At 41.3% G+C, this 19,280-nt stretch overlaps 1 protein-coding gene across 1 annotated transcript in view; it reads left to right on the top strand.

Annotated features, from left to right (window-relative positions):
* LOC149201213 (Gut esterase (DUF1350)) overlaps positions 1–19,280 on the top strand; it is a 419,478-nt gene that overhangs the window by 332,154 nt on the left and 68,044 nt on the right. The window contains exon 9 of the mRNA XM_089402886.1: positions 4,725–4,895. Coding sequence (XP_089259012.1) covers positions 4,725–4,895 — 171 coding nt within the window. The remainder of the gene's footprint in view (positions 1–4,724; positions 4,896–19,280) is intronic.

Raw genomic sequence — 19,280 nt, 5'->3', positions numbered from 1 at the left:
GCCTTTGAAGGGGGTGACATGTTTATGGTACATCCATCAGGTGGTGGGTGGCATGCGATATAGTGATGGAATAGAGTGGGGATCAAGGGAATGCTCCAGGCCACTTGTCATGGTACAAGGGTAGCCATGATGAGGGAATCCCACACTTGGGTATATGAGTGTAGGTGGGAGCAAATTTTGATATAGCCCCTTTTAAGGTGGAGCATTTCATTGCCCACCAACGGTTGGGACAATCATGGGTTCCTTAATGTGGAGGGGACTCATCTAAGGCCCATAAGAACCAAGTTGATAACCATAAATAAGGGGTAGAGCTCATGTTTGGCTTTTGCCCACATGCTAGATTTGTATGTCCCGACCATCTTTTGCATTTTGTGGTACATTTCCTATTGAAAGTGGTCAAATTATGCTTTTTCCTTTCTTTTTAGCTGCATCAACCTCCAAGGTATCGTTCCAGGCCCAACCCAAGGTGTGGACAAGGGGAGGGGAAGGCTAACCACATGTGGACCCAAATGGGAAAAGAGATGAATGGGGTTAAAATGAGCAGAGGGGAGTGATATATATGGTGTCGAGAAGCAAGACCACACAACCAAAATAGAGATTTCCCATGTAGTGCCAACCCTGAAGCTAATGGCCAATAAAGGAGATCCTACGGGTCTAGGATACAAGGCTAACCACAAAATCGGGCAAAGGAGATGAGTACAGACCTAGCCTACTCTTTCTGCCGAATCCCCCCACCAATCCATGCCCAAAAGTGTCCATGATAAGTAAAGAAAATTACTCAAATATACCAATGAAAACCAATACCTTTGGGGTCAGGAGGCCCACCTTCATACACAGGATCATAATAGATGGGTGAGGGACTACATGGTTGCCTCAAGTGGCGAAGATAATGGCACATCGAGCTATTTGGTGGTTGCAAGGGGCTGCTAGTTGTCAATCGAGGACCATCCAGGAGAAAAAATTCTCCTATGCATACTACCCACAGGTAGTGGGTAACAAGGACTAGCCCCCTTAGCTTGCTTTAGGGAGACAAATCAAACAGAGAGGGTCGGGATTAGAGTGACAGCCTCTACCCTAAGCGTTGTCGCATTCTGGTGTACAATTTGAGTGACAACAGGTTCCAACCTCATCAAACTTCATAAGGAGAAAATATAATTTCATATCCCATTCAAAATTCAGCAAACTCAAAAGTTTTTAGGATTTCAGGATCAATGGGATTGTGGCATTTCATTAGATTATATCATGTATGAGAGTATGTGATTGGCATTATATCAAGAGCACCAAGCCCTATATGTACCCCAGTGTTGGTGGTGTTGATTGTTGAACTCCTTTGTCATGGCCTTAGCAAAAATGTATTTTTCACTCAAGTCAAAATCATTGATCAGGCATGTTAAGATTTCTCTACCATACTATAAGGTTTGGATTAAGCCATTTGATCAAAATTGGGCAATGTTGACTAATATCCCTAGAAAGTCAAAGTAGACGCAAAGGCTAGACAAAAGGAGCGCAATCTAGATTCTAGATGGTTGATGCTCGAACAATTAATGATTGATGCACAATGGATGCCATATCTATCTTGATTTATTTACAAATATGCGTGTTTTCATGTTTTCTACAACTAATTTGGTATTTTGGATTTTTTTTTTTAATATAAATGCAAAATATATATATATATATATATATATATATATATAATAGACACTTCACTTCCAAAAAACATCCCTACTTAGTGCAACATTGGTAACAGGGATCAAACCAATGCATGGAATATCAAGTGAAACATGATGTACCATCCATAAGTGCAATTTGTCATCTGAGGTGTGAGGGAAGAGATTTGATACACCATGGCTGAGCAAGCACAATCACATCTCTGAAGGAGAAACTAAAGAGCTGTCTAAGTCTAGAGAATATGAGCAGGAGAGCTCATGCAAAACAGCAACACAATACCCTTTTGAGGGTACCTTCGGTGGTAATTACCCCTTGTGGAGCAACAACACCCACTATATTAAGCACAATATCTAGATTCTATATGTGTACCTTGTATTTGTATCGCATTATAGATGAGCAAGAGCAACAAGGAATAAGATAAGATACAGATAATTTTATTTCAGTAATGTCCAATGAATGACCATAAATAGGTCAACGGGTCTGCTAGGTATGATACAACGTGTAATTGCAAAAGCTGAAATAATTAAGAGAGAGCATTGCTGTCTCTATTAAAAAAATTTTGTTGTATTTAAAATGGACATTGGTTGCATCTATGAGGAATATTTACAGCATTTATTATGGGGATTATTTTTAAAGAAAATCTTGTGGGTGTTGAAGAAAGTGTAACTAGGTTCGGTCTTCATAATGACATGATCTTTGTAAATGATGAAATATAAGAAATAAAATTATTTGTTATGCCTTGCTGCATGGGTTTCATGAGCAGGAAGTTTATTTGTTAATGGCTCTCATCGAGAGACTTAGGATTTATAAGTCAAAGAATCAATATCATGTATGAAAAAGCTCTTCTTGAGCCTCTATACAAGTCTATAGAAATGTCTAACAGCCCTCCAAAGACAAGCACAATCCCTCTTGAAGAAGTCAGACTCCAAACAATGTAAAAAGCAGTCATGTCGGCTCAAATAAGGAAACACAATGTTTCCCTCTCTCATGTCGGCTTATATGCATGACTAACCACCATATATAGGCATGTGAGATCCGCATTACAGAAAGACATAAATCGGAGCCTCTGAAATCTTGGATAAGTACAGTGGTTCAGAAATTTTGGATGAGTACAGTAGTTCAGTTTTTCGGATGGAGAAGGAACTCTGTGTTTTTCAGATGGGTAACACAGAGGTGATGTTTCGGCCTCCTCACAGTCTTAATGAGCACTGTCTCGGCATACTAAGACGCAGTCATAGTCTTGGCATGTGTGATGAAGATCTCTCAGTAATACATGCTGAGCATACTCTCTAGACACAGTCACATGATGAGGATATTGGTGATACCAGAGTGACTCTCTGTCTCAGCGTACATTCTAAATACAGTTGTAATCTCGGCATAGAAGTAATCATATAGACATAATCATGATCTTGATGGAAGGTCATGATCTCAGTATAAGATCTCGTTGTTATGATAAAAGATCTCTATGAAGGTGCAGCAGTGTTGCAACAGTAATGATCTCAGTGATGGCCTTGATATTGCAGCAATAATGAAGATCTCGGTGGTGCAGTAGTGATGACCTCAGTGTTGCAGCAATGATGATGATCTCAGCAGTGACAAATAAGAGGATTGGTGTCTTGGTCTTGGATTGGCTTAATAGGTCAAGGGTCATGGTCTTGGTATTCGTCAATTGGAATTTCTATAAGAAGAATTTGTGCGGGTTTTCCTCTCAAAGAGTGAGAGGTTTTAGCCCTGGCAGAGAGCCAACATCTTGCGTTCTTGTCTCTTTTGTTTTGGTAACTATTTGATGAAATAAGTAAACACACTCTAATAATAACAAGAGAAGATTGTGCTAATAAGAAAAAGTAAAAAGTACCTCACAAGTAGTTATCATCTGAAGAAGAATCTTATTAACCTAAATTGCCCGAGATTCTTCAACAGTGGGATCCCCCCTCTTCCCTAGATTATCTGGATGAAGGACAGCTCAACCACCAGCCACAATAGCAGCTGGTAAGCCAGCAGGACTCAGCCGGACTCGAACATCTGCAAGTCTAAAACTGGAAACCTTACAGAGAACTCCACCTTGACACAGTCCATTTGAACTGATTGAGATAACTCACTGGGCTTTATTTTTAGGGGGATTTGCACATTTTTTGCATTATACTGTAAGTCCACATATAATAAAGACAATCGTGTGAATATGGGAAACGTGGCCAGCATCATCTTCTAAAGTAGTTAGTCTGTGTGCATGGTTTTTGAGGTTTTCCTTGTAGTAATGCAGGTTGGCTACAATAATGAAAGGTCAGCCTACTGCAATACTTGCAAGGCAGCATACTATTTAAGGGGAGGTTAGCCCATTATTAATAGTTGTACAACCTGCTATATTAATAAGTAACATGATGCAATGTTGCAAACATTGACAGCGGGATAAAATCAGCAAGGGTCCGGAAAACCAAAAATATTGAGAAAATATTGGTAAAAATGGGCAAACATCAGCGAGGCCAAAAAATCGCAATTTTGCAATTTTTTTGCAATAAAATGGGGATGTTTGCAACATTGATATGACATGCAATAAATGAGGAAGCACAACCACATCCGCCTTCTTAATCAATATTACAACTTATTATGTATAATAGACCTGTAGTATGGCTTTCATTTAATGAGGTTTTGGTACTTGATTTAATGTGTTATGTGGCTGTATATTAAATTTAATAATATCTCCGTTTTACATTGAATTGTTATACAGGGGCTTAACATCATAATTCAGTCTGTATCCCTTTAGCATTGTAGAGAAATTCTTGTCAATGGATATCATGATTATCTGTAACATCAGTGAGTTGACGTGTTTATCGCATGTCTTCTACGAGCAAAGAATGAATTATATTGTGGCGCTTTAATCTGTTTTAGCACAGGGCAAATTCTCTCTGACATGTTTTATCAGTTTTATTTATTCTGCTTAGATTGTGTGCATAGTAATCATTTCTATCCCAAACAAATGAAAATTGATTGTTAAGATTTTCATCATTTTTCTGCTCTTAGCAGTATTATATATAATTTTCTGTCGGTGGACTGTGCAGATCAAATCATATTATGGAGTAAGTCGGAATCTACTGTTGAAATTTAAAGATGATACAATAGATGATACACCAGTGTTGGCTCAAATCTTAAGCTTTGAATCGGCAGTGAGTTCTTCTCTTGACATGTCTGTACGTACTCTTCCTGGCGACCACGGTCTTCCTTTACAACAGGTATGAAAAATTGTATGCATTTTGCAATCAATGTACATTGTTATTATTAACTTCTCATTATAAAAGTGCGCGCTAAAACTAATATGAAGTCCACTGAATGTGCTCACCATTTATTGAATGCCAAGCAAAACAGTTCAGCTTATAAGTGAATATCTATTAGGAATCTCCTATAATGCATAGTCTACTACCAATCATCTTGAAAATTCCCTATTACATATGACATTGTCAACCTAAGTCCCCTAGTTCATGTTCATGTTCAAATTTGGCAACAATGGAATTCTAAAAAAATCAACAAGCCAGAAAAACATTTAATAAAGTTCACCATTAAATTAGAAAACTAAAAATGGATAACATATGCCATTAAGATCTGCAAGGTGTAGCTCAATTGGTGATTGCCTTGTTATGAAGTAATATGTAAAAACATGAGATTCAATGTTCAAATCCCTGTGGGTTAGGCCTGTTACCACTCAAACCAGAAGGGACCTAAAGGGGTTCGTAAGAGGGCAACTGCTAGGTTAAGGGCAACGGTGGAGGCTTATCCCATTGTCACCACAACTAAGTCTCCCTGCTTTTTACGGACTTTCACTGATGGGACCCAGTAGTGTAGGGATCACTTGTAAAGTATATGTCAATGAATAGGTGAGAAGTGACCCTGAAAACCCTTTCCGGAGGATGGAGTGTGTTGAAATTTCTAAGTCTAACACATTAGAAATCCCTACTGCATTATCTGGTTTAATTTCTCCTACTTGTTCATTCCATTAACAAGTTATTTATAAATATATAAATACTGAAATAAACACAAATGTAGCGTTAACTCATATAGAGATCAGCAACTGAAATAACTGAGACAACCACACAAGGGACTCCATTATTTTTGGACAATCATCCCCGGAAAAACCCAATGCGGGCAAATCAGTGCAACAGATAGGAGAGTTTTATCATTATGCAGTTTCTGAATACATCTAGGGTGCCAGATATGGCTCACCCAACAGAGAATGCCCTCGACAGTAATACCTCTCCTCGGAGACAGATATTCCGACTAATCAATCACCGGATGAACGATCCCACATCAACAATTGCAACTCCTTAGCTCGACAGCGATAGTTGCTCCAAGATTCTTTGTTGCTCTGCGTCACCCTTCCCAGCTCACCAGCACCCAGTATGCCCCACGAAAATTCTCCCAACGCTGCCTCTTGGCCCTGCATAAGTTCTGCTAGCCTCTGCACAGCTACTGAAGCCTCTACGTCAGCCCTCAAACCCTCTGCATCACCAACGCTGGCCTCTACAGCTTCTGTGTGGTTCCCAGCTACCTCTACGTAGCACCTAGCTGCCTTTGTGTCAGCCTCTCCAGGCTCTGCGCTGTCTCTCTGGCACTATCTCTGCCTCTCTGTTATGTATTCTCGGCCTCGTGCCGAACTGCCCCTCGCTGCAACAGATCACTAGCTCGATTCTCTCAACAAACCCTGCTCCAAAAAATCGAATTGACTGATCAATTTGGTGTATCTCCAACTGACCCTCAAGCCTCTTCTTATACTTTTCCTGTTGAGTCTTCAACGACCGAGATTAAGTCCCTAATCAACGGCTAAGATTAGATTTGGCTTGATCCATGTCATTTAGAACATTCTCACCCAGTTTTATATTAATACCCATTAATATTTTAATTTTCCTAAGTTTAGACTTAGGAACTCCATTAAAAATATTAATTATTTTAATATCTCTCCAACCGGGTGGAATTTCCCCAAACCATTTCTAGGTCTTGGAGATCTTATGTGCTTTAGCCTCTCCACCAATTTTCATGGCTAGAGCAGATCCGATGCTACCATAAATCAACAGAGTGAAGAATGGAACTTGTTTGCTCGTTAAGCAAGGGACTTGGTCTACCAGGGGTGAGGATTAGAGGGTTGAGGGAGCAAGGATAGGCTTATAAACAAGGTTCTCAATCCCTATAATCCTTGGGAAACATGGATTCCCGAATGGTCCTTGAAAAATAATCTTTATTGAGAAGTGGGACCACAATGGGCCAAGTGGACCCAGCCTAGGGTCGAGGATGGAATCAAACAACCAATGATGTCTCTATCTTGGACAAGGTGAGGGGAAAGGACCAAACAAGAATATTTACTTCAAAAGGTTGAATTAATCCTATTGAGGTCTAGCCTTGGGGATGCCTAGGCAAAATTCGATCCTAGAGCTACGGCTTGGGATTCCCAAAGATTCCACTGTTAGAATTGCCTCAAATTTGGAGGAGAGGAAGGGGACCCACCAGCGCAGTGGCCTATAAGGATCAACTCCCAGGAAATTGATGCCCTAGGTGACCTAATGGGGGTAGACCTGGGGAAAAAGGGGAAAATGGTAAAAAGAGAGTTAAAATGATCACCCCGTTAAGGGACTGTTGTCGCGCGGATTGACACGACAACGCTCAGACCGGGGGCTGTCACTCTGATCCCCGATCCCTCCGTTTAAGCCTGTCTCCCGCGGCTAAGGGGGGTAGTCCCTGTGAGATGATGAGACCAACTGTCAACTAGTTGGTTGGGAGACACGAGATATTTGATTAATTTAACTGACCAGTGCCTTAAGAGATTGATGTAGAAACGATTACTTGTTAAATGATATAGGAACATGGACCATGGAATGCAACCATCTATCATCGGCTAAATCACATGACCAAAACGATATCCAGCGATTAAAAAGAAAACTTCAAAAAGATGAATGTGCTAAAATGAAACCAAAAAAAAAAAAAACCCTAATAAAAAACTGCATAAAGCAAAAATTAAAACCCTAGATCCGCTAATTAATTTACAGATTTGGCCCCTTAACAGCCAGATTCAGCAATAAGCACGGAAAACATTTTAAAGAACAGAAATTTCAGATTGTCACTGTGAAGAACTTCAGAAAATCTCTCATGCAAACTTAGAAAAATAAATCGAATGATAGACCCAGGATCAAGTCCAACTGGGCTCAGCAAAAAAAATGCTTGCGAGAGTTGGCTGGTTCAGCCGAGAACTTCCCCGAACGCCCACAAATTTCCTTCAGAAAATGTTTTCTGCACAGCTCAAAACAACCGTCAACAAAGAGGGCAAAAATGCTGCTAGATCTCAAACAGTAATGGAGATACCTGCCATTACTTTAGAAACCCTAACAGCACCCAAACCCCAGCAAGTGAACAAGATACCTGTGCTCACAATACTCTACGAAAAGCTATTATTAATGGCTGAAAATAACATATGCAGAAAATGAAATGATCTCACAGCATTCCAAGAGAGTAACACCTTCCGGTGAGACGAAAAACCTTCTCGGGACATAGATTATCATAGAAAGTTAGGTCCACCTAGGCAATTTTACATACATGACTCTGATCTGCTTAGATTATTTACAATTCATACATGCAGACTAGGTTTACAATTGAAATGATCAAGCTGTTGATGACTGTAGGCTGGCACGGACATGTCGTTCAGGTGCTACCCCTTTCTGCCAAGAAAAGAGGGTGTACTGCATGGGAAGTTGACCAGTAGAGGTCAACAGGGACCAATGACTAATTCACTTGGGGATATGGAGTCAAGGATGATGATGAGTAAGAACTTGGTTTCTTGATCAAGGAGGCCCAAAAGGTCAACTTCATCCGATGTTGAAAGAAAGGAAAAAAAGTGATCTTCAAGCATTTATACTTAAAAAGAAAATGATGCAAGCTTATCGAGACAAATAATCTCTAAGACATTTCATTCATATAACATTGACCCATACATTAAATTAGCTAAAGCATGCTCAATTCCACATTTCGATTATGTAGCAACTACCCTAATTTTCGCAGTATGCAGCAACAAGAATAATAACATCAACATTCACTTACAATGTTATAGAGTTTATCCCACCAACATTTCGTTCACAAGAAAAAGCTCCAAGACAAGATAAATAGCCCAAATCCATACATCAAAATTCATCCATCTCCTGAAAATATCCTCCAAGGAAAAAGTGCGAAGTTCTCTTTGATTAGAGAGATCCCAAATCAAGTGATGATACAAATGAATGTATCTAACATCAATGTATAGCCTCCTAAGGAGTTTGAATTAGGCTATGGGCCTACATTAGCCCCTAATGATAAAATAATGTGCAAATAAAACCCCTATTGGTGACAAGCCCACCAAACTAGCTCACAAGTGTAAAAATAAGCCTCACAAGGGGCCAAATAATAATTCGTACATGTCATAGGGCCCTCCAAAGGCATAATAATATCCAAAAGTGCCATATTGAGGAATAAATTCCTCAGAATATGATGGACAATGGGGTGGCCCCTTGTTCTCCAAGTAGTAGACTTGTGGTGCTCCCAGTGGATCTGAGGGCACATAGATGACACCATGGGTTTGCATATGAATTGGAGATGCATGTAGATCCTCTGCAAGGGTCCGAGTTGTGAAATGAATGCTGCCATGACATCGTACAAGTCCTAGGACACTTGCCAAGAGTGTGGGGCTCATGTGGGGGCCTGCTGGGCATAATGTACCAAGCGTATCACCATCATCCCAAAAGTGGATCGCTAGTAGTCTCTGAGCATCCATGAAGATCCGTGGAGTGGTGTCTGCTGCTGTGGAGGCCAATGGCCCTCTATGCACACCTTGCATGTGCGAATGTAGACCTCTAGTGTTAGGATCCCATATAGGGAGATGAGCCAAATGGAAACCACCTATAATCCTGCATAAGATTGAATGCGTCCCCTAGGCTTCCAGTACAACTAGTCATTAAAATAATCGGGTAAATGAGCTTACAAATCATAAATAACAAAGTGGGCACTTCATAATGGCATGCCCTTCCTTAGTGGACTTTGACATTGCTAGTGTCTCCAACCTCCAAAAGGGGTTAGCCAAGTACCTTATTAGATAGTTTCAACCCTTAAAGGGGATAGTATGTCCAAGATGCATCCCTCTAATGGGGATGGAAAGTGACAAATAAGTGGAATGGAATAGGGAATGAGAGGAGCAATCCTAGGCCACATAGTGGGGCATAGGGGTAGCTAGATAAGGGGAAGCCCACACCTAGTATGCAATGGGTAAGTGGGAGAAATCGTGGTACATGAGGTGCCTCGACCTTGATTTTTTCCCCTTCTTTATATACCTTTTGCCTTTTATGAATTTCTTTAATTAACTTCTCGGGGCTCAAAGGACAAGAGCGTGATATGTAAGATATAGCAGTGATTACCCCCTTTTAGGTAGGGTGGTTCATTGCCTTCTAGGGGGTTGGGACAATCATGGGTTCCTGAATGATAAAGGAGGCTCATCTGGGGCTTATGGATCCAGGGTGGTGGCCATGGATTGGGGTAGAGCTCATGCATTGGCTTTTGCCCAGGTGCTGATTATTTTGTCCTTGCCATCTTTTGCATTTTGTGGTATAATTTCTTGTTAAATGTGGCCAATTATGCCTTTCACCTTTTCTTTTAATTTCTTCAACCTCTGGGGCATCATTCTAGGCTTAACCCAAGGTGGGGGCAAGGGGATAGGGATGTTGGCCCTATGTGGACCCAAAATGGAAATGTGGACCCAGGTGGGAGAAAAGATGAATGGGGGTATAGTGAGTGGAAAGGGAGTAATATGTGCGGGTAAAGGAGCAGGACCACACACCCAAAGTCGGGGTTTCCCAAGTAGTACCACCCTAGAACCAAATGGTCAATAAAGGAGATCCCATGGGACTAAGATCCAAGGGTAACAACCAAAAGAGATCAAGGGGACAAGATCACAAACTAAGCCCACTATTTCCACCATATCCCCCCATCAATCCATACCCAGAAGTATCCATGATAAGTAAATCCAATACTCCATTACCAAATGACAAGACATAGCTTTAGATTCAGGACGCCCACCTACAAACATACAATCAATACAGGTGGGTGAGGGACCACATGGCTAGCTCAAGTGGCAGAGAAATGGCGCAACGAGCTAGTAGGAGGCATCAAGGGGTTGTTGGCTGTCCGCTGAGGCTCATCATGGAGAAACAATTCTCTTAGGGATATCACCCAAAAAGTGGTCAGTAACATCTAGCTCCAACTGGGATGTGATCTCTCTAAGAAGTGGACGAGGTTGCTCGAATGGGAGGTCACGAGAACTCCAACAATCTCTTGGTCACCATAGACCTGTTATCTGAACATGTCAAATATCAAAGCCACAGGGCAACATGTTTTTCATGATGTCTGATGATCACCCATGCTTAATGTTAGCTCTTAAACCAACAAAATATGCAAAAAAAAAATTATGCAATCTAATATATCATGAAAAACATCACATGCGGTTAGTTCTAATGCAAAAATCATCATGCAATGCATCCTACCCTAACATGCATATAGTAATGTTAATACTAAGTGTAATCATAAAGCTAGTGCAACCAACATATCATCACATCAATATACATATGCCTGCCAGTATGATCACTGATGTAGCAACCCCCAAATCGAATGTGGACATAATCACATGGCGGATGAGGTGGGCGGGAGGCGGGAAAACATGATTTGGTCATTCTAGAGGTCCAAGGCTCCCCTTCTAGGTACAAAATGAAGGAATGAATGATTACTCTCGAGAAATCCTCATCGCAATCACTGCTTGTAATATCATGCTTTAAGGATGTCACATGGTTGTGATGAGAGGGGAACGAAGGGTGAGAGAAAGAAGGAATGCAACAAATAGGTCTCTCAATCTGATGGTCACAACAGGGAGGGGAGATTGCGAAGTGATCATAATCTTGAGGATGGGTCAAAGGGGATAAAGTATATTCAATGAAGGGTTCCTCCTTAACACCGTATTAAAAAAGGGGCATGGTCACTCGAGGTGATACCAAAAGGGATGAGGGACTTCCTTGAGGAAGACTCAAGGTGATGAACAAGAGGGAGAGGCAAAGGGGAGGTTGAAGTGTCATTTTCAACAGGTTTTCCTTCCCCGCAACCTAAAGGCTCAAGTGATTTAAATACATAATCATAAGGTGGACAAGTGAGAGCCTCGTTGCTTTCCTCATTATAAGCATCAAAGATTGGGCTTTCATTAAAAGGAGAATCAATCACTTCCATCAAATATTGTCCTTCTTTATGCAAGGGAAAATAATAAATTTCCTTCCCAAGGGTATCAATGGGTATGTCATCATAAATAGCGCCTGAGGGCAAGGGAAGACCAATCTCATCCTCATCCTCCTTGTCGATGTCATAAATTGGAGCACAATCAAATTGATGGCCAACAATTTCCCATTTCTCCTAATGCGGAAATAATCTCCAATGTCATTTTCCAAAGAGCCCATGGGATCACCTTCCTCAAGGTTTTCAAAAGGCGAGTCATCAGGAGTGATATCCTTCAGAGAGGTAAGGGTGGTCTCATCTTTATTTTCCATAGCCTCATCTTCCCCAACATATGTGTTCATAGAATCATGCGGACCCTGTTAGCGCTTGAAATTTCACCTCAGGCTGAGAAAGGCAAACCTCAAGGCTACATCAAACCATTCAGCCTCGTAGCTAGCCCTACGGGGCAGGAGAAGGCTCTCTCCGGTCAATCTCGGTAAATCTTCAATGGGATGAGATGACCAACAAAGTAACACTGATATTAGGCTAGTAAACTGATTAAAAGATTGATTTTGGGGTTTTTGGGTTTTTGGTGGCAAATTGAGGACTAGGAGAGGGCAATTTTGGGTGCGGGGATTGGACACAGTTTCTGCAGGGGGTTCTTTAGGGCAAGGTAGGAGACAGTATTGATGCCTTTAACTGAGGTGGATGGTCAGGAAAGAAAGATGAAGAGCTAAAGAGAGCAAACAATAACTTTGAATTCTCTTTAGACAGTAGAAAACATTGAAATTAAAGAAATTTAAAAGCAGAGCATGGCCAGCATGAATTCTTACTTTAACACTTCATTTGTTTTATGTGCAGCAGTAAAGAAAGGAAATGAATCACATAACAAAGCTTACAAGAACATTGAGAAACACACCATCAACACATGAGTCCACAAGAATCCCAAAGAGGACTGCAAAACCCTGGTCTTCCTTAGCCAAAAATTGCAGAGATACAGTGAAAATATACAATGATAGCTTCTCCCTCAAGAGTCCAACCTTCCAACCCCTGAAAATGATTAAGAAAATACATAATATAGGCAAGCCAACCTCTTCCCTTGCCTCTAGGATTCGAGCTCATCCTTCTAGGAGTTGTTTCAACTATTTCTAAACTGAGCACTAAAAAATAGGCAGTCAAAACAACTTGCTTCTATAAACTTGGAAACCAGTTCATACATTCAATTTTTACCCTTTACATGAAAAAATCTTCTAGAAGTGTTAAACAAGAGTGAAAGTATCCAAAAAGTGTCACAATTACATCCAAGAGGACCATCATTAACCTCAGAAAGTCGAAAAGAGTCAAATCTGCATTTTCTGGGCTGAACTGGTCAAATCTGGCAAAATCTGCTCAACGGGTCGCGCCCCTTTTCTCAACGGGTCGCGCACTTTGGAGCTCTGTTTGGGGCACTTCCAGGTGTCAGAATTGGGTGCAGGATAGCTCGTTGGAAAGGTCTGCGAGTCTACTTTCCAACCCAACTGGAATTTTTGAATTTGGAGTTCATTTGCCCAGTCAAAACTCAATTCTCCCAAGACTGCTTCTGCAACTCAAAAAAGGGGCAGAAAGTCAAATTTTGCATGTATTTTGACCTTCTGGAGGCCCAAAACCCCATAAAAACTCAAGTCCATCCATGGGCATATGTAATTTTGCATGAAAAATCTAGAAATGCTGAGTTTTTGCAAAAAGGAGCTGCCATGACAAAGGGTCTCACCGGGGGTGAGACCCGTTGAGGAGCCAAAACCTGTAAATTTCCAAAAAATGCCAAAATTACCCAAAATTCTCAAAAAATTTTGGGATTTGAGCTGTGGCTAGGCTATTGAGTGCCTTGATCCTTCAGTGAGGCCTCAGCCAAGATATGGAGGGGATCGGGCCTCTTTCTCCTTTTTTGTGCCTTGGCCAACCGCCTTGGATCCGGCGATTGTAATTTTGACATTTCTCTAAAACCATGACACCTGTGCAAAAAGTGAAGGAGTTTTTTCTTCTTTGGCATGTTGTGGACAAAAACCTCTCTCAGTTTTCCAAAATTCATCTTTTATTGCTCTGGAACATCATTTGAGTGCAACTTGCCCTGATGTGTGAAACAAGGGATTTTGTCGAAACGAAGGGGATAGGGGGCTTCTAAATCCTTGGGGAAATTTTTGGGAGTGGGGAGGGATGTTAGGAAGCAGGGGAAAGTGGAATCTCAGAGATTGAGTGAGGGGAAGGGGTCCAAAAAGGCAAAACACAGGCCCAACCTAGAAAATTGCTAGGTTGTAGCTAGAAACTAGGGTTTGTGCAAAAATGAGGAATTTGGCAGATTTAAGGGATGGGAAGTGTTTGATAAGGTACTTTAAGGATAGGGGAAGGTGTATGAACATCAGGAAACAAGTTTTGCCCGTGATTTGACCATCCAAGAGAAATTGCCTTCAAAACCCTAGGAGAGGGAAATGAACTTGCCAAAGCACAACTGAAGCATGAACAAGATGTAAAATGACTCATTAGACACTGACATGATAATGACAACCCTCTGAATGATGATAGGCTCAGCTGAATAGTGACATAGATTGGCATTTGGACAACTTTAGAAGGAGTTAAAGCAAACCCTAGACCTAATGCCTAGTGACCAAATTTTGCTTGAAAACTCTTTGAAATGACAAAATTTGACCTTGACACTTCAAAATCACTTTGTAAGAGCATATTTGATCACTGAAGGAAGGTTGGAAAGACTGACACTAACAGACCCAATGAAGACTTATCTTCCTACTCATCACCCAGATCATCAAAGCTATCTCCAAGCTCTTTAGCGAGATCTTCCTTCGGGGCTTTATATGTAATGGGAAGAGGGTTCTCTTTAGAAATTAAAGGGGAACTTGAGACATGTTCCTCACTTTTACCAATATCCCTTTCAAGAATATTTCTTTCATTGCATAGCTTTTCCATAGAGGCTTCCAGTCTATCCTCCCACTCTTCATGAGGGATGCCAACCCATTTTTCAAGAAAAATACCTTCAAATTCGTCATAATCAATGGTAATCTCATGAGGGAGGGTATTATACCAATCTTTAACCTGACCTTCAAGTGATAAGGCCAATAATCTCATAATTGTGTTTTCATTGGCAATCCTTAGTGGGGCTAAGACCCAAAAGAAGTCATCAAGATGTACATTGGGATCTTGTTGGGACTCCCTTTGAACTTAGGCATCCGACCTTTGATCCATGCTTTGATTTCTGGGCATTCTAGTACTTCTTCAGTACTGAGGTTTTCATAAAGAGAAGGGGGAAAACCCTGCTCCTCGAGATAGTCCATTTCTTGTGATTTTGTAAAAATGGAGTCACCAGGGTGAATGTAGGTGCCTTAATAGATGCTTGCTTCACCCTACAAGCATTAACTTTGAAGTTGAATGAAGAACTAGAGCTTTGTTCTTCCAATGGAGTCGCCAATAATGATATGTCAATATGTCGTATGGGAAACAAACCACACATTTCGATCCCCTGCAACGGCTCTAGAAATGTTACCACTCAAACCAGCAGGGGACCTAAAGGGGTTCTTAAGAGGGCAACTGCTAGGTTAAGGGAAATAGTGGAGGCTTAGCCCACTCTCACCACAGCTAAGCCTCCCTGCTTTTTACGGACTTTCACTGATGGGAGGAGTCTCGGTAGTGTAGGGATCACTTGTAAAGTATATGTCAATGGGTAGGTGAGAAGTGACCCTGAAAACCCTTTCCCGAGGATGGAGTGAAGAATGGAACTTGCTTGCTCTTTAAGCAAGGGACTTGGTCTACCAGGGGTGAGGATTGGAGGGTTGAGGGAGCAAGGATAGGCTTATAAACAAGGTTCTCAATCCCTATAATCCTTGGGAAACTTGGATTCCCAAATGGTCCTTGACAAATAATCTTTATTGAGAAGTGGGACCACACAGGGCCAAGTGGACCCAACCCAGGTTCGAGGATGGAATGCAACAACCAATGATGTTCCTATCCTAGACAAGGTGAGGGGAAAGGACCAAACAAGAATATTTACTTCAAAAGGTTGAATTGATCCTATTGAGGTCTAGCCTTGGGGATGCCTAGGCAAAATTCGATCCTAGAGCTAGGGCTTAGGATTCCCAGAGATTGCACCGTTAGAATTGCCCTAAATTTGGAGGAGAGGGAGGGGACCCACCAGCACAGTAGCCTATAGGAGATTGAATTTTTTTCCTTGGGTCAATTCCTAGGAAATTGATGCCCTATGTGACCTAATGGGGCTAGAGTCTAGACCTAGGAAAAAGGGGAAAATGGTAAAAAGAGGGTTAAAATGATCACCCCTTTAAGGGACCAGTGCCTAATTCACTTGGGGATACAGAGTCAAGGATGATGATGAGTAAGGACTTGGTTTCTTGATCAAGGAGGCCTAGAAAGTCAACTTCATCCGATGTTGAAAGAAAGAAAAGAAAAGTGACCGTCAAGCATTTATACTTCAAAGAAAAGTATGCAAGCTTATCGAGACAAATAATCTCTAGGACATTTCATTCATATAACATTGACCCATACATTAAATTAGCTAAAGCATGCTCAATTCCACATTTCGATTGTGTAGCAACTAGCCTAATTTTAGCAGTATGCAACAACAAGAATAATAACATCAAAATTCACTTACAATGTTATAGAGTTTATCCCACCAACATTTCGTTCACAAGAAAAAGCTCCAGGACAAGATAAATAGCCCAAATCCATACATCAAAATTCATCCATCTCCTGAAAATATCCTCCAAGGAAAAAGTGCGAAGTTCTCTTTGATTAGAGAGATCCCAAATCAAGTGATGATACAAATGAATGTATCTAACATCAATATATAGCCTCCTAAGGAGTTTGAATTAGCCTATGGGCCTACATTAGCCCCTAATGATAAAATAATGTGCAAATAAAACCCCTATTGGTGACAAGCCCACCAAACTAGCTCACAAGTGTAAAAATAAGCCTCACAAGGGGCCAAATAATAATATGTACATGTCGCAGGGCCCTCCAAAGGCACAATAATATCCAGAAGTTCCATATTGAGGAATAAATTCCTCGGAATATGATGGACAAGGGGTGGCCCCTTGTTTTCCAAGTAGTAGACCTGTGGTGCTCCCAGTGGGTCTGAGGGCACATAAATGACCCCATGGATCTCCATATGAATTGGAGATGCCTGTAGATCCTCTGCAACTGTCCAACTGGTGGAATGAATGTTGCCATGACATCATACAAGTCCTAGGACACTTGCCAAGAGTGTGGGGCTCCTACGAGAGCTTGCTGGGCATAATATACGAAGCATATCACCATCATCCCAAAAGTGGATCAGTAGTAATCTCTAAGCATCCATGAAGATCCATGGAGTGTTGTCGGCTGTTGTGGAGGCCCATGGCTCTCTATGCACACCCTACATGTGCTAATGTAGACCTCTGGGGTTAGGTTCCCATATAGCGAGACCAAACCCAAATGAGAGCCACCTGTAATGCTGCATAAAATCCAATGTGTCCACTAGGCTTCCAGTACAACTAGTCATTAAAATAATCGGGTAAATGAGCTTACAAATCATGGATAACAAAGTGGGCACTTCATAATGGCATGCCCTTCCATAGTGGGCTTTGGCATGTGCTAGTGCCTCCAAGCTCCAAAGGGGGTTAGCCATGTACCTCATTAGGTGGTTTCAGCCCTTAAAGGGGATAGTATGTCCAAGGTACATCCCTCTAATGGGGCTGGCAAGTGCAAATAAGTGGAATGGAATAGGGAATGAGAGAGGCAATCCTTGGCCACATAGTGGGGCATAGGGGTAGCTAGAGAAGGGGAAGCCCACACTTGGGTATGCAAGGGGTAGGAGGGAGAAATCATGGTACATTAGGTGCCCCGACCTTGATATGTGAGATATCGCAGTGATTACCCCCTTTTAGGTAGGGTGGTTCATTGCCCTCCAGTGGTTGGGACAATCATGGGTTCATGAATGATAAAGGAGGTTCATCTAGGGCCTGTGGAACCAAGATGATGGCCATGGATTGGGGTAGAGCTCATGCATTTTCTTTTTCCCATGTGTTGATTATTTTGTCCCAACCATCTCTTGCATTTTGTGGTACAATTTCCTGTTAAATGTGGCCAATTATGCCTTTCACCTTTTATTTTAATTTCTTCAACCTCCTAGGCATCATTCTAGGCCCGACCCAAGGTGGGGGCAACGGGATAGGGAGGTTGGCCCTATGCAGACACAAAATGGAAATGTGGACCCAGGTGGGAGAAAAGATGAATGGGGGTATAGTGAGTGAAAAGGGAGTAATATGTGTTGGTAAAGGAACGGTACCATGCACCCAAAGTCGAGGTTTCCCAAGTAGTACCACCCTAGAACCAAATGGTCAATAAAGGAGATCCCACGAGACTAAGATCCAAGGGTAATAACCAAAAGAGATCAAGGGGACAAGATCACAAACTAAGCCCACTCTTTCTGCCAAATGCCCCCATCAATCCATACCCAGAAGTATCCATGATAAGTAAACCCAATACTCCAATACCAAATGACAAGACATATCTTTAGATTCGGGAGGCCCACCTTCAAACATATGATCAATACAGGTGGGTGAGGGACCACATGGCTGGCTCAAGTGGCAGATAAATGGCACAATGAGCTAGTAGGAGGCATCAAGGGGCTACTGGCTACAGACTGAGGCTTGTCATGGAGAAAAAATTCTCCTGGGGATATCATGCACAAAGTGGTGGGTAACAAGGCCAACAAAACAAATATGCCATTAAGATACCTATAATATATATAGATAGATAGAGGAATTAAATTTAAGTTTTAATAAAATAAAATAAAATAATAATCTATTAAATTTAAGTTTTAATTATTCAATTTATAAATACATACACCAATATAAGGTTATCCCACCAATCTACAAAATGTGGCATCCAATCAAAGAAGTTTCCCTTTGTCCCTTTTGCCTCAAAATCTAGCAAACCTTGTGAGTGGCCTCACAAGACAAGAACTAGACTAAGATACAACAATGAGGTGGATGCCACTGTCACCTTAGCACTCTACCTTCACCACACGGGAAGCTTTCCAGTATATATATCACCTAAAAAGTATTCTAAGTCATTAGGTTCAAGGTGATGTAAGATAAAGGCTTGATCAAGGTACTTCTTGCTTGGATTAGGACACAATTTTGTGTCAAGGAACAATGTACCATAGAATAAGCCTACAGAGGAGTACTTGAAGCCTAGGGTTCCAAGATATGATTTAATAAAAGTGCATATAGGCATACAAGCACCACGAAAAAGGTTTACTTTAGGGGTATGATCAACAATATGTAGTAAACCTTCAACAAGCCCCAAGGTGAAGCCTTTTT

Source organism: Pinus tabuliformis, chromosome 2_1 (assembly GCF_031772625.1).
Source record: "Pinus tabuliformis cultivar Carrire ecotype Pingquan chromosome 2_1, CPIR1, whole genome shotgun sequence".
Taxonomy (NCBI): Eukaryota; Viridiplantae; Streptophyta; class Pinopsida; order Pinales; family Pinaceae; genus Pinus; species Pinus tabuliformis.
Note: the sequence above shows the minus strand (reverse complement) of the source record. Positions and strands in the feature narration are given on the sequence as shown.